This window comes from Anguilla anguilla, chromosome 3, assembly GCF_013347855.1.
Source record: "Anguilla anguilla isolate fAngAng1 chromosome 3, fAngAng1.pri, whole genome shotgun sequence".
NCBI classification, from domain to species: domain Eukaryota; kingdom Metazoa; phylum Chordata; class Actinopteri; order Anguilliformes; family Anguillidae; genus Anguilla; species Anguilla anguilla.
This window is the reverse complement of record NC_049203.1, coordinates 56,973,456-56,992,769: the sequence shown is the minus strand read 5'-3', so window position 1 is coordinate 56,992,769 and position 19,314 is coordinate 56,973,456. Positions and strand designations below refer to the sequence as shown.

Below are 19,314 nucleotides of genomic sequence, written 5' to 3'. Positions count from 1 at the left end.
AAAAAACTACTCCAACCTACATGCATTGTATGCATTGATTATTGATGCTCTGGGTTGGCCTACTTTTTCTGCGTGGTCAAGTGTATTTTAGACATTTTTACAAATGTTTCAGATGACCTCCTAGCTTTAATATGGCTGGCATAGGAGCAATTGGGGGTTTGTGACTCTAGTTTGAATTTTATACGACGCCATATACTTAACAGGCTTCAGCATCTCTCCTGTGCAGTCATTTTAAGTCACAGACGGTGTTCCGTCTTTACCATTCTCGATGTAGCGAACATTCCAGTCAAGAATTCTGTGACCTATTTAGGAATTATAATATCAAAGGACAATAAATCTAGATGCCCCTTGAACTTCACTCCAATTACTGAAAGGCCAAACAAATATTTAATATTTGGTTGCAAAGGGACTTATCCCTAAAAAGTAGAGTCCTGCTTACCAAAGCAGAAGGTATATCTCGTTTAGCTTATGCCGCTCAGTCACTGTATGTCGACAAACCCACTTGCAAGTCAATTGACAATATGTTATTTAATTTCTTATGGAAAAATAAAACTCATTATATACGGAAATCTTTAGTGTTCAATTCTTATGATAAGGGTGGTCTTAACTTTATAGACTTTGTTTCCCTAAATAATACTTTCAAAATGAAATGGATTAAACAGTACTTGAAAATTTGGAATTTCATCTCACATCACGTGTTCTCACATTTAGGTGGGCTAAAATTTATTTTACTTTGTAACTATAACATACACAAAATCCCTGTTAAACTGTCTAATTTTCACCAACAAGTCCTTTTGGCATGGTCTTTGGCCTACAAGGACAACTTCTCCCCACACAATTATTTTATTTGGAACAACCACAATATCCTTTTTAAGAATAAATCTTTATTTTTTGAACAATGGTTCAACAACAACATAATACTGGTCAGTCAATTGTTCAATAAAGAGGGTATCCTATACAACTACCCAGAATGTATACCAAATTCCAATAAGTTTTTGATGCTATTCCCATGGTTATTATGTTATTTAAGGGTATCTTAAATTCTCTATCACTGCCACTATCTTCTATTGATCCATCTGACTCTGCAGTAGGGAAAATTTTCCTCTGTATGTAATGGAATGGAAAGTAATGGAAGGATACATGCTTTGTACCAACAGGATATAGTTTCTGTTCCTATGGTGACATCTTATTGGAATTATTTGGTTGAAAATATCAACTGGAAAAAAGTATGGTCCATGCCTTACAAGTTCTTACTAACAAATAAGGTAAAATAGATTTTATTCAAGTTACTCCATAGGTGTTACCCTGTAAAACATTTTCTTAAGAAATTTAAAAAGGATATTAATACAAATGGCTCTTTCTGTGAATCACAACCAGAAACGGTTCTCCATCTCTTTTGGTTTTATAACCACACTCGTAAGATATTTCTAGCTTTATTATCATTAACATATACCCTGATTTGGACTCTATTTCAGAAATGTGATATTTGGCTGCAATGAATACTGTACTGGTGACGAGAAAGCTTTTTTTCTTATTAACTTAATTTTGTTGTTAGCTAAGTTCCATGTTCACAAATGTAAATTTACAAACAGCCAGAACTTTGTGTTTTTTTATTTTATTTTAAAGGAAATGGGACATTATATCCTTACAATTTCTTTATCTAATAACACAAAGGCCATCAGGACTTTTAATATTTGTCAATTATATAAGGTTTTTATGTAATTATTCTCAATATAAAATACATCCCCTAGTGTCTTTTTTTCTCTGTTTCTTTTGCTCTTTCCTTTCATCAATGTCATTTGCTTTGTGTTTACTGTAGTTGTCTCTTATACATATTTACAGTATTTTTCGTTGATATTATTTTAATGTATCACATTGCATTCTTGAACGTTTGTCAATAAAAAAAAATTCTCGATGTAGCGGCATTGTGGCACCTCAAGACTGCAACTTGAAGCTATTTTTCGATTATTGATTGCTCTGCCCTGTTGTATTTTACCGCAGCCTCTTTTACTCTACGGTGTATTGCTTTGGCCTATGTTGTAGCGACTGTAGATGTGGGGTGAATCTGGTCGAATCCTACCTCACTGAATGGTTGTTATTCAAAGGACACAGGACACAGTCCCAGCAATCGTCATATTACTTACGAAAAATAATAGCAAACTGGCTTTTACGAGGGTGTTGTTGGGAAAAGGAAAACGAAAAGGAAGTCGTAAAAGGTGTATTTGTGACGGACACTGTAACGAGCTGTTTAGCTCTGTCGTTAGTTAAGTTAGGCTACCTGTTTATTTTAACGATGGTTTTAATGATGGAATCTCAGTGTGAGTATTTTATGTATTTCCCTGCTGTTCCCATTTCGGACTTGTCAGACCCGGCAAGATATCGGACCCTTCCACGTCGCAGTCATCTTTACCTTGGCGAGACTGTACGTTTCTTGCTTGTTCTGCGCTGCCGAGATGCAGCGGGGAGTGGAGGAGCAGGTGCCGGTGGGTCTGAATGCACCAGCAGCCGAGCTTGGAGGGAACTTGCTGGTTCGCTGTGTGCGGTGGCCAGTGTCAGTCCTGGTGAAAGCAGACAACGAACTCAGCCGCATCATGACTACCAGAGCAGCGGGGACGAGGGTAACGAGGAGGCCGACGAGGAAGACGCTGCTGCGGCTTGCACAGGCAGATGGGACACGAGGAACCGGGGCTTCAGGGATTGCAAGCCGCTCCTTATACACAATAACACAGGCAGCGGAGGGCGAGAGTACCGAAGAGCTCCGTTGCAGGTAAAGACAAGTTGATATAACAAAGATAAATATGCTCGACATATGTTTTCAATATTGTGGTGGCTAACGTTAGCTAGCTAGCAAACTAGGAAGTCACCATTTCCTTCCTGTCTGCAACATGCACAATTAGCTATAGACCGCAAGCATGTATATGTAGCTAAAAACATAATGTACAGCATTTATGCGTGTGCCTTTGTGAACGTATTCAGTAGTATGTCCATTACCTCAGGTTAATTGCCGCACATGTCGTTTTTAAATAGCCTACATGCTGTGCTAGCTAGGAAGCCATGTGTTCCAAGTAATGTAGTTTATTGTTAACTGTTCTTGTTGACCGTTTACAAAATGCATGCTTGTAATTTAATGGTTGTATAAGGACATTATGGAATTGCCTGGAATAAGCTTCGTAGCCTTGCCCTAAGGGGCCATTTGGTAACCGAAGGGATTATGAATAATGGGTGTGTCATACAGAGACTTGGAGCAAATATTGTGTCAGATGTAAACCTGCTTTTTGTTTTTGGGAAGAGGGGGGTGGTGATTGGTCAAGACAAGGCTATGTCAGATGTGAAAGAAGACATTGAATGTGCTGCGCTGTAAAAAAGAAAAAAGAAAAGAAAGAGTCGACTCAATTGAGGAAACCTATTGCCTTGAACCATTTCAATAAGACAACTTAATTGCGTCAAGCCTCAAGTAATCACTGGTCTAACTTGACGGGTCAGTTCTTTCTTACGCTTTTTCATTGAGTTAACGACTTATTCCATTTTAAGAGGAGACTGTTCAATGAATTCAGTAAAATTGCACGTGCCTTTCTTTTGTATTTTTTGGATTCCAAGTCTTAAATACTGTGTACACTATATAGCTGGCTGAACATTATGTATGACTGAAAAACCCTATTTGAACAATTTGTCAAGGGCTCAAGTTTTGTGTCACAATTTTGTAGACAAAGTCAGTTTCTTGAGTGCAACAGATTTGCATCCCATATGAAATTTTGATCATGTAATTTGAATAAGAATCCCTCTTTCAGGTTTAACCTGTTCACCTGTCAAGGTAGTATCTATTCAGCTGCTACAGTTTGAGCAACTCGGGGGTGGATATCGATGAATTCCCAATACGATTGCTTTTTATTTGTGTATCTGTGTTAATTTGACTACGTAGATCACAATATGCATTGTGTGCCTTATCACACTCCTATATTTGCATGCTGTGAGTAGGTTATAACCTGCGATATAATGAATGATTCTCCACTTCAGAGGTGTGAGAGAAAAATGCCTTAATGGCCATCTCCCATTATATGTGAGATCAGGAAGTTTGGTCTTCATTCACCATTGTTAAACACAACTAATTTAATACATTTAAAGTGAATGATTGGTGTATTGGCCTTAATTACACTTTTTGAGTTTATAAACCGGTTCTGCTGTAAAGATTGCTCAGTGATTTTAATTATATTAAGTAATCAATTACAAATGTGCACTGATAGTTTTTGTAATTTGTTGTTCCTGTTTATGGGCCCTATTTTCTTTCATGAGTAAATGAAAATAGGATTCAATCCAAAGATGCATTGTGTATGTTTAGGGTGTAAAGTACCTGACTGCCTTTTATCACACACCTGAAAATGACTGGGTGCATAATTATCAGGCTTGTATCTGCCTTGCACGATATCTTAAAACAAACATGTTGGTATTGGCTGCTAAACTAAGATTATCCTGATGTGATTGACCAATATGACGAGGCAACGTACATGTGCTGGGGAGTTTAGGTGACATATTTAATTGGACCTTTGTTGCTGTACATTAAGGGAAAAGGTCATGTTCCAACAGTAGCCTAGTCATAGTAATTTGAATCTCTTACTTATTTATTAATTTATTTTTTACCAGCCAAACTCACAAGTTGTGCTATAAAGTCTCTATAGCGCTGTAATCAAATCAATCAATCATTGCATTTATACAGCACTTTTCTGAACTTTCCGAACGCTCAAAATGCTTTATAAAGTGATGAAGGGGAACTCACCTCACCTGTAGACAGTCTTTAAACAATTTGAAATGTGTTGTTTTACAAATATAATTTATTAGAGTTTTACTTTGTAATTTGATACCTGCGTTTTTTTACTTATTCCATGAATGTGGAAACTTTTGCCTTCGTATTATGTAAAAAGGAGATATCTGCATTGGCCAGTATGGTCTGCCAAATTTACATTAGGGATATCAGCCCCTTCATTTCCATATTGTGCACATCTACTTTATAAACCTCTGAAATCGAATAGTTTTTTTTAAAATACCGTATGTCAGATGCTTAAAGGTGTGCTCATACATTCCAATACTGTCTTAATATAATTTCAAATACATGTATAAAATGCATTATTATAACATCATCTGAAATACTTATATACGTATTTAACACAGGTGTGCTGAAATATGTGTGTTTCTATAATATATGTCCTTTAAGTTTTAAAAAAATATTTTAGAACCTTACATTTTGAAAGACTTTGCTGCTATATAACCTTAGCAGATAATATAGGAATAGGATGGAATATGCAGATACAGACCTTTCCTTTTGGGGAAGTGAGTAAAATAACATTATGAAACACTTCTCATTCTCATTTTCTCTTTCAGTCTCCTCTGGATGAGCCGGTCGTACTGACAGATGAGGTCATCTTCCCCTTGACCGTTTCTCTTGACAAACTCCCTGTCAGCACCCTCAAGGTTAAGGTGAGAGGTCAAGGGTCAAATATCAGGGCATCTGTGGCACCGTGCTTGTGTAGGCCTGTCAGTGTATGGCTCAGATATTCAGGATATTGTGTTAATCCTGTTTGTGTCTACTACAACTAATGTGATAATCCTCTGCTCGCTGTTTAATGTTTTCTGTCTTTACCCAACTTCTTAATAAATCACTGTTACATTGTGTTTCTTCACTGTGCAGGATTGTTATGCTTTGTGTATGTCCTAGATAATTAGAACAGAGTTTATCTTTTGTATGTCTCAGTTTTTTTAATCCAATCTCAGATCTTCATTGTTTGTTACAGTATCCATTGATCTGCTCAATGTTCTTGATAACCATTTTAAATTGATGCTTGTGTATTAAAACAGTGCACAGTGTTTATACAGTTTTAAAGCGTAACCTAGCTTGTGCTTCAGTTTCAATATTTCTCTCAGATAAGTGTGCTGGGATAACACTGTGTGCATGCATGCCACATCACTGGGAATGGGTTTTTATATATAGTGTCACGAAGAGACGTAGATTATACTGTAGCAGTGAGTTAATGTATCCTTTTCTGTGATAATTCATTCCATTTGAATTATGAGTCATTTCACTCCACTTGAATTTTTTTTGAAATTTGACAAAATGGATGTAGAGCTTCTCTTTCTTGTGGTTTAAGAGGTTTTCTCTTTCCATTTATCACTTTTTGTTGTACTCATATGATAGCCTGTACAAAATCATATGAAAAAGTACACAACAAATATTAAGATTATTTATTCCAAGCTTTTGGGAAAAAAAATCTGTTTCATAGATTTAAAAAAACTGTCCACTCCAATGAGGCATGTGAAGATTTGATTTGACTAGAATTTTCATGGGATGACACTATTTCAGCATTGGCTGGTGGTTTATCCAGTGCAGTGTACAATGTTCTGAACCTATGCGATTGAATCCCAGATCATTGTGACAGTATGGAAGCAGGATGTGGAGAAGGCAGAAGTTCGGGAGCATGGGTACCTCACCATTCTTCAGCAGCGCAGCCCCACCCACACCTTCCGCCATGACCTGAACACCTTCAAGGCCCAGGGTTAGTCAGCCAATCATAGTAATGCTTTGTTACGTGGGATCAGCAGAGCTGGTGTCCTGTGTCATTGATAATAATGACCTACTGTGCTCTACTTTTCGAAAATACTGATACCCAGTGGGAAACAAGCCTGAAAGTAATTTCTATTTAGATCTACATCAGCCTGCTCAAAGATACACATTACATAATGTTCATACTCCTGATTGTCCTTTGTACAGAATGGGATGTGGATTGCATGACTTCAGGAAAAGCCTCATAAAACCTAGCAGCAGTATGTCTGCAGCAATCATGTTAGATCTTACTCTGAGTTCCCTAGAAGGAGCAGAATTACAGCTGAGTGTGTCTATGCTAAAAAAACAGTGCTGCTAACATTTGCTTTTAATGATCTGCATTGTTCAACTGCATGTGGTGGGTTGGAGCTTGTGGCTATGTGGTTAATCCAGCTTTCAGTCTTGGTACCAGCTGCCTTTTTAGCTTTTCAATCAAAGTGTTGTAAACAATTTTTTTGTTTTTGTGCTTTTTATTGTTGATTCCTGATGCTTATATCATGTTAATGAATAAAGTAGTTGTCATGGTTACACACCCCTAGAGCTTTTAGAACTATCAGCCTTTACATCCACATTAAATCACAACCACTTGTAACAATATGAAGTGTTCAGAGACACATCCTATCAGTTAAGCAGAGTAATTGTTCATATTTATATGAGTACATTGATAACGTACATTTATCTGCATTACTGATACTAGATGGGTCTTTGGGATTGATGAGCTTGCACTGTTTAGGAACTGAGAAGAGAAGTACCAAAATTATTTAAACTGTGATGTTTTCACTTATAATTGTGAAAAAATACTGTAATCTGTTCATAAGTACAGCCTTTGCAAACTTAACATTGCTGTACAAGCTGCTTTAGCATTACATGAAGTGTATTTTCTTGCTTTAGACTACAAGGTATACTAGCTGCAGTATACTAGCTCTTGCAAAGCTGGCTGATTGCGCAACTTCTTTAAGTATCTAAAATACCATTCATTCCACATGAGAACCCTCTGGGCCGACTGAGACTCTAAAACTGAAATAATATCAAAACCCCAGAAACCCCAGTAAAATATTGTTTTTTGGTCGCACAAACCAGCATGCGCATTAGGAAAAAGCCCTTGACTTGAGCAGACATTTGAGTTAAAACACGCATCTCAAGCCATGATCAGGCCCATAGTTCTCAGTAAGCCAAGCATCGGTACTAATCTGCTACAAAATAGCACTGTCCTATTGTGGGCCAGAATTTGGCATATTACCGTACATGCTATGTATTAAAGCTACTGAGAATTCTGTCTAGAGTGTGGGGTTTTGTTTTATTTTTGAATTTTTCTAAATATTGATTTCAAAATGTCACAGTGCTATTATAAGTGAGAAGACTTATTCAGTCTAATCAAATTATTATAATTAGTTTGGATCAAGTGTGCTCAGACTTGAGCTTTTCAGTTTGTACTGAGAGAAATGTAGTGTTCTGAGATGAGCCTTACACTCTGATTTATAATATTGAGTATGATCAATTATAGATTATAGATCTTTTTAGCTCTGTTAAATTACCATACATGTGAGGTTTGCATAAATTAGTTGCAATTTCGTAAATGCTTGGCTGCATGCTGACAAAGTAATTCCAACTAAAACTGCTTTGATTGTTAATTTCTGCGTCTCTTTTTGTTTTTTGTTGATTTGTTTAAATGAAAACAGTCAGTACCACGTTGACTGTTCTTCCGCCCCCCAGCGTGAAGTGTCAACAGATGACCGTATCAGGAAAACATCTCACTGTCCTGAAAGGTAAGGGGCAGCATACAGTTGTGCTCTTACTGCTGTTTTTTGTGCACGAGAGGTTGGACAGATCCCTGTTGGAGAGTAACAATTTCGGCTGATTCATCCAGTACAAGTTCCAATATAATGGCAGCCTATTTAGTGACGCAAACCGAAAAACCTCCAGTGAATTCGTGCAAGTCAGCATGTGTGATCTATGTCAAGTCAGAAAACAAATTATATCCATCTGTATCTGCTCTCTAATGAGCCTCGTTCCATGCGCAAGGTTTCATTATGACCAAAAGGAGTGCGAGTGTGGTGTGAGATTAGAGCAGCGCTTGCACATTGGCAAATGGATGTGCTGTGGCAGTATCCCCTTGGGAAATGGAAGTCAAAACTGACATTATCATCAAAATAAAGGATTGCCAAGGAAACTTCCACAGCCCAAACTGGGCGACAGCTGGACTTGTTGCACAAAGCTGCCCTTAGTGGAATAGCTCATTATGCTGTCTTAAAAAAGCACAAAACAGCAAAAATATGTGCAATTGTGGGCACTTAAAGACAAGGTTTTTTTTTTTAAGGATGAGAGAGGGTGTTTTGTCTATGAAAGTAAGCTGTGTCCTAAATGGTATTAAGTCTATAGACTAGTACAGTTTGGTATTTTGATTGAGCTTTGTCTCAGAAAGGGCTTTAAGGGTGTAACACAACTTCTGTGAGGACAGTGCCTGCATGTTGCATCATGATGTTGCACAAGAAAATGTGTGTGAGTTGCCAGTGAGTGAGAGAGTGTGCAAGAGCTGTGTTTGGCTTTCTAACTATCACATTGTGTAATGGCATCCTCTCCCTGTCTTTTTTGGTGCTAGTGTTAAACGGCTGTTCTCAGGAAGAGGTGTGCATTCGTGATGTGCGGATTCTGCCAAACTTCAATGCATCCTACCTTCCCATGATGCCCGATGGCTCCGTGCTGCTTGTTGATAACGTCTGGTATGTCAGTGTGCACATGAAAACAGTGTTTATCAGTGTGTTGTCCTTATAGCCCATTATAAAAATGTGGATATGTTATTCTGCAGCCATCAGTCAGGGGAGGTTGCAATGGCATCCTTTTACCGGATGGATAGTCTTTCCTGCCGCCTTCCCAGCATGCTCAGTGCTCTGGAGGAGCACAACTTCCTTTTCCAGCTGCAGCTCAGTGATCAGCCACAAGACGACACAAAGGAGGTGAGGGCTAATGTTGGGAAAGAGGTGAAGGAGAGTGGGAGGAAGGAGCAAGCCGGAAACACACAGTTTGATGTGTGTCAAGGCTTTGTATGATGTAATATGCATTAGTAAGTAAGCTGTGTTGACAGGGTGTGTGGTATGTCACCATGCATTCGTTAACTGTGTGACATAGTAGGTGGTATGTGTCTGACTCTTTTTTTTTAGTAATGTTGTGGGTTATGTGGTGTGTATCTCAGGGTCTGGAGGTGCCTTTGGTGGCAGTGCTTCAGTGGTCCACACCCAAACTGCCCTTCACCAACTGTATTTACACACATTACAGGTCAGTCTGTGTCTTTCTGCAGCATCTCCCTCTGAATCCCTGCAATTCAAATTAAGTTATGCAAAACTGAATGGAATATGGATGTAAGGAATATTTATGTTGAAAATATGTACTGTTCCCATTGTTTTTGTGTCCTGTGCTCTCATATCCCCACAGGTTGCCCAGCGTGAGGCTGGACCGGCCACGGTTCGTGATGACTGCTAGTTGCCCAAGTGCAGTGAAGGCCCGGGAGCACTTCCGGGTCAGATACACACTGCTCAACAACCTGCAGGACTTCCTGGCTGTCCGTCTGGTCTGGACCCCTGAGGGTGAGGGCAGCAGTACTTGAGGATTTGTCTTAGAGGATGGGACCACAGAAGACCGGGGGAAAAGGGGAGATGATTAGTTAGGGGCTGAGTTTCGTGCACTGGGATCTTTCCTACAGTTTTGTTGGTCATACTGCTGAAAGTCAGAATAGTGGTGGCAAAACTCCAGCTGCAGAACTGGGAAGTTGGCCAGATGTGATTCCAGTCTCCATGGCTAAGGGCGTTTACTAAGCAAACAGCACAGGCAGTGGAGGGAAGATTGATGTCTTTAGCTGCTTTTCTCTGTTTACGCCTCATTTGTTTTTCTGTTTCTTTCTCTGCCTGTTTCTGAATCCTCTCCCCCTCCTTCCCAGGTCGTGGTCAGTGTGAGGACCAGTCAGTGAATGCAGTGGTGTGTCACTCTCCTCTCAGTAACCTTGGTCACTGTCAAAAGGGCAGCACTCTCTCTTTCACCGTGGCCTTCCAAATATTGCGGGCAGGGCTCTTCGAGGTACTGTTTGACCTTGCGCAGCGTGTGTGTGGGTGTTTGCATACTTGTGCGCGTGCTATTGTCCTTATCGGTACGGTCCCTCCTCCCCTCTCTCTCCAGCTCAGTCAGCACATGAAGCTCAAGCTGCAGTTCACTGCCTCTGTTTCCAACCCCCCGCCCGAGGCCCGGCCCCTGTCCCGCAAGAACAGCCCCTCCAGCCCGGCCGTACGAGACCTGCTGGACCGCCACCAGGCCAGTCTGGGCCGCTCCCAGTCCTTTTCCCACCAGCAGCCCTCCCGATCCCACCTTATGAGGTAATTCACTTACGAATACTTACTCACTTCCACGCATTCACACAGGCACACCACACACTGTGCATAGCCACACATGAAGTGTGCACACATACACGCAAGCATTCTGTTTGAGATTAAATGCATTGCCTTATATATAGGCCCTCCAGTTTGTCTCCACCATTAGACCTGCTGGGATTTAAACTTGTATTTTAATGGGTATCCTCCAGAGGTCCCCATAGACCCTCCAACGCTACAGTTGAGTGGCTATTCATACAATTGAGTTTCTAATTGAGACATTTATAAACATGAAAAACAACCCCGGGTCAAGGGGTGTCCAGATAATTTTGGTCATATAGTATAACTGCTCTCATTTTTAATGTGGGCATTTCCAACTGCTTCTAACAAAATCATGCCCCTGTGCAACTGTTTGAAATACTGCAGTATGTCCACAGTAGTAAGTAATCAAACTGAATTAACAGTGTCGCTTGTGAACATCGCTGTCAATCATCGTCTGTATGTAATTAGTGCCAACTACTTTATGGACTTAGATTATTGAGGTGGGTTATGTGTTTGAGAAGGGGCTTGACAAAGAGGCTATCACAACCTCTAGTTAGTGGAGGACTGTACCATGCCAAAAAAACAAGGGGAGACCAACTGGTTGCCCTACTCAAGCAGGATATATGTAAGGGGTCTTGTGTTTCTAACTTTGCTCCAACAAATCTGTTGGTCATCCAACGAATGGACTGTATGTGCCTGGCAAATGTATGCAGATGTGCGATCTGATGCGCTGCTGCCCCCTGTGTTCCTGCATTTGCAGGACAGGCAGTGTTATGGAGCGCCGTGCCATCACCCCTCCCGTGGGCTCCCCCATCGGCCGTCCACTGTACCACCCCCAGGAAAAGGCCATCCTCTCTCTTGACAAAATAGCAAAGAGGGAGTGCAAAGTACTGGTGCTGGAGCCAGTCAGTTAGGGGGGGGGGGGTTGGGTTAGAGGACAAGAGCATGATGAAAGACTAGGGACACCACTAGAGAGCAAGACTGACAGGCTGACTGACATTAATAGTGAAATTGAGGTTGGTGGGACATAACATATAAAGACTGTGATAACTACTTAGCTTATAAAGCATGGAACCAATAGGCTGACAGACAAGCTTGTATTATTTAAGACAAACAAACTTTGTGTCTGCAAAACACAGATTCAGGATTAAAACTCAGTTTACCTGCCACACAAATGCACATTTGCCATTGCATATCCTGAAACGTGTGCAAAATACTTGAACACTGGAGGACAAGGTCAATTTAAGTAGTCACGCCAACTGTGTGGAACTGGAAAAACAGGAAAATTCAAAACATTTCTAGGCATTTCATTTTTATATTGTAATTTTAATTTGTTTCAGTCTAGATTCAGATGGAGGTGGGGATGTATAAGGAGATGTTGACGTCACCTTGTCCAGTGCTCTATCTCATATTTATGTGCAGTATAGAATAAATGATGAATAATTAAGTTGGAGGGTGGGGTTTAAGAGAAAAAAGAGAATGGCAGCAGATTAAAGTAATGTATAACTATGCGTTTGTTCTTATTCACTGCAAGGGTATTCGTTATCAGTACAATGTTCTCGCTCTTTGTTGCTCAGAACATTTATGCTCATTCAAACAGGCATACTATGTACACAGTAGCTGTAGGTAAAATGATAGTATTATTAGTATTAGTAGTAGTTGTAGTCATAAACAAGTTAAACTGTGCTGTGCATTCCCATGCTGTGTAAAAATCCAGGGTCACACCTTTAGCTACTGTACGGATGGTGGACTGTGGGTGTAGGCGTACGTGCACGTGAGTGCTTGTTTGTACGTGCGTTGTGGTGGGGCTGACTGGCAGATTGCATTTGTGTATGTTGTGTCATGGTCTTTATAGCCAGTTTTAATGTTTAAACTGGATTTCACTGGAATTGTCGGTCTATGCTGAAAGTATTTATTTTTAGTTGTATTTATTTTGTTGCACTTGTCGCATAAATCTTGTACTATATGCCCTTTATTGGTGACACCACCTCAGGTTTCTTTCTCAGGCGAATGCTCCACCCTCATACCATTCCACTGTTTCACACTGTAACTCATTCCACTGTACCTTACCTTCATTTCCAAGGCAGTTACTTTATGTTGCGGGCTTTCTCTTGTACAATCACTTGCTTGCAAGTGGTTCTTGCTGTGAGTTTCTCTTTCAGCCTTTTCATTTATGATGGTGGTACTTCCTACCTGATGGACAGATGAATTTATTACACTGTTATTGTTATTTCATGAAGTTTGACACTCCATAGTTTATGAAATTCCATGTTGCTGTATAGTCCTCTCTGGATATGGGTATTATATCTGCAGTTATGTCAGTGTGCATTCATTGCACTGTTGAAATGTTTACGTGTCTGGGAGATGCTGTGTTGTTGGTAACTATGAGCAGTGGCAGCCTCTGCATGTATGTATGTGTGTGTGTGTGTGTGTGTGCGCACGTGTGCACATGTGCGTGCGTGCATATACGTATGTATTGACATTGTGCAACTGAATGACCTGTGACATTTTGTGAGGGCACAACTGTACCCTTTATTCCAGAGTTGAGTAAGGGCCAATACATAAATAATGGAGGCCTCTACTTGGATTATTGCAAGGCCGTTGAGTGTTGAGGGGCTCACCTTGAATATTCAAAGTATAATTTAATGAAACTTAGTAACTCCCTTTCTGTTCAAAGGTGTGCCTTAGTTTTTTTTGTTTGTTTTGTATTGTTTTGCTGTTGGCTTGCAATGCAAGTGACCTCCTTAGTTTTTTTTTTATGTTTAACATATTTATTATAATTCTGGGCTATGTGTATTATTGTCTGTGACTGGAATAGAGAAAGGCTTGCTGACACTCGTGAGGTACATTGGGGTCTTTGTGGGTTTCTGTGCTTCTTTTGCTACATAAGTTTTATTTCGTAAGAGGCAGCTTAGTACATTGAAAAAAATTTACTTTGAAATTCCTTTTTACTGAAAGGCCTCTCAAGGCATCAGTTGTTCTTTTTAGTGGCTTGTACTTTGGCATTGAAAAACAAATCTGCTCTCTGTGACTGACTGGTTGGATATGTAATATATTTTGACACTCCAATGTTTTCTTTGTTTTTTTTTTTAACCTGAAATGAGTTCATTTTAACAATCATTGTTTATTTTATTAATGCACTTTACTTGAATTTTAAATGTTGCATGAAAACATGCATTGTTGTCTTAAATGCTGTATTTTTGTTTAAATTTGCTGGCTGATGTCATTTTAAAAGGAAACTGGAATCAAACAACATTGTTGGAATGTGTAGAATATGTTTTATTTTGCTGAATGGTTGCTGCATATGAACAAGTTGAATAAATGCAATCATTTGGGAGCGTGTCTCAACACAATGGGTGTTACCTGATGTCTGAACAGTAGACACTTTGATGCCTCAGTGTATTAATGCCTCAATTTCCCACAAGAAAGCCTATGTTGTGCTTATTTCTTTAGCAGTAGCCATTGCATTGTTTGTAGAATACATTACATTACATTCATTTGGCAGACGCTTTTATCCAAAGCGACGTACAAAAAAGTGCATTTCATGGTCGTAGACAACTGCTAAACACGGGTTCAGTAAGGTATATACCTTACTGAACCCGAATACCTCACTGCTCAAATGAATCTTATTATTTTAGATTGCAATGAAATGCAGAATGATTGCCGACATGGGGCGAGTTAGACAATTATCTTGGTGACAGGATATGAGCTAGTTGTAAATTACACTTTATTAATGTGCCAGTGTTAATTGATGAGAAGACCCAGGAAATTAATCACAGAAACTGATGTGTTTATTGGAAACAGTTACAGAAGCGTAATTTCACTCTTCAGGTCATGTTGTAATACATTCGTAATTACCAATTTTAAAAATAAGTTAATAAAAATGTAAAATAATTTCAATTAACACACATAGTTCAAAACAAATAAGGAGAGATGATAAATGGTGGAATTGAGAAGATCTCTATTTTAATCTGAGAATACAAATATGGTAGTCATCTGCAATTAACAGTAAATATATAATTAATTACTGTCCATGTATTTCTCTGGATGAAGCCGTTTAAAACCTGGTCAAAACTTTGTGACTTTTGTCTTCATATGCGTAGAATCCATGTTTTCATAATTGGGACCTTAAAAATATTAGATGGTCAGCAAAAACCATACATATTTCCAAATATACTTCAAATACACAAAATTATTTTCACCCACAAAAAGTCACATAGCCTACATTTTGTTGAACAATTAAACTTAAAATGAAATGGTAAATTGTTTGATGTTACGTGTGAATCACCTTTTTACTTCACGTAGTATTGTTTACAATGTTGAGGATTAAAAAATGTTACATACCTTTTGTTTTGGACATCCTAAGTTTGTCTTTAACATGCAATCTCCCCTTTCTGTGAAGAGTCAGAAATATATTATAAATCCTTGTATACTCATCCAGCATTAGTGATTGTTTATAATTTACATTATTCTTTTGTTGGGAGATGTATTGATTCAGTTAATGTGGAGATTAATATATGCTAAAATTCCCATTACTGTGGTTTGTACTATGAATAATTTACAGTATTACTAAGTTTCTGAACTGTACCCACAATTAAGCCTCTTTGAGAGATTAATTTCAGTATGAGAATTAATCAGTTGGTATCAATAATGGACTAGAAGAACAATATGACAACAGGAATGCATATTTGATTTTTATGAGGGTGCTTTACCTTGCTATTTGTTTATATACACAAATGCATATCAAGAGTAGGAGAATGACTCCTAGGGGAACCAGAACTCCAATGAGAATAATTGTCTTCTTATCTAAAGAAAGGGAGATAAAACCATGCATTAAGAATACCATTCATGAATATAGTAGCATATAGAATAAATTACATTGAACTTGAATATAATATAATAATATATAATGTAGAGCGGGGCTATTCCACTGGTGGCCCAGAGAACAAATGCACCTGTCCATGGAGGCAACATGGCTCTGATCATTGAAAAGTAAAAATATATATGCTGTACTATACATATGAATGGAGTAGGTGCCAGTAGGTGAGCGTGGCAGTATAGCAAGGGTCCAAGGTAGCACTGTTGTACGGTGCCTGTGTGCACCATTTTTTAAAATTATTTTTATTTTTATCTGGCTCACCTGGTACCATGGACTTCTATTTAGTAAAGTGTAAAATAGTCCTGAATCACACACAGCAAGTAACATAAGACACAATATCCTGAGACCTTCCAAATAAAAATGACAGGTTAATGCTGTAGCTGTCAAAAATGTCTTCTGGTTGGATAATAGAGGTGGCTGAGGACAGTATCTTAGTATTTTGACAGGTAAGCAGGGTTTGGTGTGATGGATCGGTGCATACCTAGACCAGTGCTGGGATATTTTTCTGCCTCACAGAGTAGACCCTGGAACCCTTCAGCACACTGACAGGTAAACCCTGGATCCACAGATGAATCTAGGCATGTCCCTCCATTGAGACAGGGGTAGCTCAAACAAGAACTCTCTGTTCACAGATACAGAAGGAGTACATGGGCAAAGGCAATGTGTAAAGCAGAGAATTTTTACAAAAATTAAATTTCATGGTGAAGAGATGGTGGAAAATTAGCAGTAAATCAAAGAGGTGTAGACACGTGTTGTTCTTATGCACCTCCATAATTCTGCAAAATTCAGCAAAACTGGCTGTGCTTCCTGCTGTGTTAAAAATTTGCAGCATATATAATATTCCAGTAAGACATCTTTAGGTTGGCGGAAAAACCAGTGCAGGCTTCACAAGCTCGGATAAATGCACCAGAGCAGATATTTTGAAATATTATGTAAATGCTCTGTGTTCCAATTTTTATGGTACAATCACACCTTGACTCGCTTCTCCTTTTTCTGGAAGCACTTTTTGTATTCCTTGAGTGGAATTTTTTTGTGACTGGACTGACTCTTCTGTTCTCCCTCATTAAACCTGTGCATGCATTAAGTGACTATTCTATACTTGCAGCCACCGGTATACACGCAGCTCTACTGAAATACAGACTCACTTTTGAAGCAATCTCGTGTCATGTTGTAGATGGTGCAGACATGGGTATCTGGACAGCTTTTTGATTGACATACAGCCCCTGTTGGTGTGCATTCACAGCTCTGAGAGCAGTCCTCTGACACAAACTTCTCATTCAGCTAAATGAGGGAGACAAAGAAGACCAACACACACAATTACCTCCAGTTATAGCAAATTACAGTAGCACTCATTTTCAGGTTAATATTAGAACAACATGCACACCCACACACACATACAGAACAGATGACATATACATGTACATGCACACAGCAGAACTGACCAGGTAATATCGTTCCTGGAAAGTGCAGCCACACTGAGTGTAAGGCACACAGGCGGTTCCACTCAGAACGTGTCCCGGGTCACACTGACAGCCCTCCGTGCAGAATGGCTCCGGGCACTCAGATGGAGCGGCTAGGTCAGCACAGGAGGCCGGGCACGGGGACACGCAGGGCTTGTACGTGCTGTTTGCTGGACACGTCAGGACTGGAAAAACAGACAGAGCAGCGGATGAAAACAGTGCGTTTGAGCTGTGGATTTTTATCTTAGGCGGGTAAGGGTGATGGAATTGCAACAACATCCCACAGTTTTCCCTCTTTGTGTCTGCTATATATTTATATGATTTCATTGTCCAATGGACAATTTAAAGCAGGGGGGTCAAACTCCAGTCTTGTACAGGCACTGTTCCTGCAGGTTTGCATGTTTTCCTTTCAATCAGCAGCCAATTAAGGCCTTGAGGAAGAAGTGCGTGGACTCTTTAGCCAATCAGCAGCTTAAAAGATCAGTGGTGCTGAAGCACACCAAAACCCAGCAAACACTGCCGCCCTCCAGGACTGGATTCTAACCCCTCAGATGATTGTTTAGCTCTGTGTACTTGTGTACTGTGTTTCCTTTGTGTGAAGTTGTGTTAAAACTGTCTCACCGCACTGTAACTTCAGTCTCCAGTTCCCAAGGGTGACACCCTGCTCTTGACAGGCCTGAGCGTATACCTCATAGTTGTCACAACGCAGCTGAGGGCTACTTTGCACTGCGCAGATGTCGAACACACAGTCACTGAAACAAAAAAAATAAATAAATACACGCTCATGAAGTACTGAAAAAGTATTCTGCAAGCTTAGGAACAATGCAGAAGAAATTAGGGGAATATCTTATGTAATATCTACTGTGACTTATGTAATATCCCAGCTGTAATGTCTTCCTGAACTTACTCCTGGAACATCTCGGGCTGGATTGTAGAGTGGCAGGCTGCGAAGGGTCCCGCAGGATCAGAAAGAGCTCCACACTGGCTCGTTTTGTTTAGCTCGCTCAGCTGTGTCTCTGTGCACCCGTCGGTTTCGAACCCGTTGTCTGGCTCCAGCTCCACCTCACGCCTAGGACAGTTGAGAGAACAAGGGGTAAAGGAAGGGAGAGAGAATTACAATTACACATAAACGTGTATATTGTCATAGGTATGTTATTTATGTTGACACAAATTGTGACATTGTAACATGGTGCCTTGTGGTTCCCCTTTACCTATGCAGGCGCACTACTCCAGGCAAGGTGACAGTGCGCAGGGCAGGCTCTTGCCGGTCACTCACTCTCCAGCTGTCCCCAAACACGTTTAAATTGCGAGTGAGTGTGCCATCTGGCTTTATGTACTCGTTGTTGGGTCGGCCGTCATAGTTCCCACACAGTCCCCTGACCAGTGACTTGTAGGTGCTAGGTAGAACCACCTCTGAGATATGGAAAAGAAGACCATTTGTTAAGTGCACGCTTCTGGTTGTAAACACTACTAATAACAGAATTTCAATGTAAACAATATATTTAGCTGGAATCATTACTTATATTTTCAATAATAGCACCCTTGCTGAGATAGGCACAATAACACACTGATGACCTGGTAGTGAAAATTGTGACATTTTAGCATTACTTGCTAAAAATTGGTTAATAGTTATAGCATAATTCTAAAAACATGGAGTATTTCAGTGTCATGGGTTCTTCCTGAGCATTTTCCCTGTGATCCAATGAGTTATTTAATGCCCAAAATATTATTGTTCCCATAATGTCTCACAACAACCCTGTATTAGTTTTCCATGGCTCCATGACTCTTAATAGCTTTTCTGTGTCTCTTACCTGCATGGCTTTTGCCATCAAAGCGGACTGTGAGGCCAAAGTCAGTAGACAGCTGCATGATCCGGGAGTTCATGGTGACTTTGAGACCATCCATGGGCTGCAGGGGAGGCTGCACTCTCTCCCCATTCACCTGCGCACAACATGGAACACAGCAGTATTTTTACCGTCACATGCCAGC

At 39.8% G+C, this 19,314-nt stretch overlaps 2 protein-coding genes across 2 annotated transcripts in view; one reads left to right on the top strand and one right to left on the bottom strand.

Moving 5' to 3' along the window:
* Positions 1–2,010: 2,010 nt before the first annotated feature.
* map11 (microtubule associated protein 1) lies at positions 2,011–14,339 on the top strand. The gene is made up of 11 exons (XM_035410226.1): positions 2,011–2,767; positions 5,374–5,469; positions 6,413–6,542; positions 8,269–8,355; positions 9,189–9,309; positions 9,396–9,543; positions 9,780–9,862; positions 10,019–10,170; positions 10,521–10,657; positions 10,757–10,950; positions 11,747–14,339. Exons 1-11 carry the CDS (start codon positions 2,294–2,296, stop codon positions 11,898–11,900), a joined length of 1,776 nt encoding a protein of 591 aa, XP_035266117.1. The 5' UTR covers positions 2,011–2,293; the 3' UTR covers positions 11,901–14,339.
* Positions 14,340–14,761: 422 nt separating this feature from the next.
* The window catches only part of zanl (zonadhesin, like), a 47,729-nt gene continuing 43,176 nt past the window's right edge, over positions 14,762–19,314 (bottom strand). The window contains exons 115-124 of the mRNA XM_035409447.1: positions 19,137–19,266; positions 18,537–18,738; positions 18,233–18,394; positions 17,947–18,077; positions 17,308–17,510; positions 17,011–17,146; positions 16,347–16,487; positions 15,699–15,792; positions 15,331–15,380; positions 14,762–15,113 (exon numbers count right to left, since the gene is read on the bottom strand). Coding sequence (XP_035265338.1) covers positions 15,055–15,113; positions 15,331–15,380; positions 15,699–15,792; positions 16,347–16,487; positions 17,011–17,146; positions 17,308–17,510; positions 17,947–18,077; positions 18,233–18,394; positions 18,537–18,738; positions 19,137–19,266 — 1,308 coding nt within the window. The 3' untranslated portion in view covers positions 14,762–15,054. The remainder of the gene's footprint in view (positions 15,114–15,330; positions 15,381–15,698; positions 15,793–16,346; positions 16,488–17,010; positions 17,147–17,307; positions 17,511–17,946; positions 18,078–18,232; positions 18,395–18,536; positions 18,739–19,136; positions 19,267–19,314) is intronic.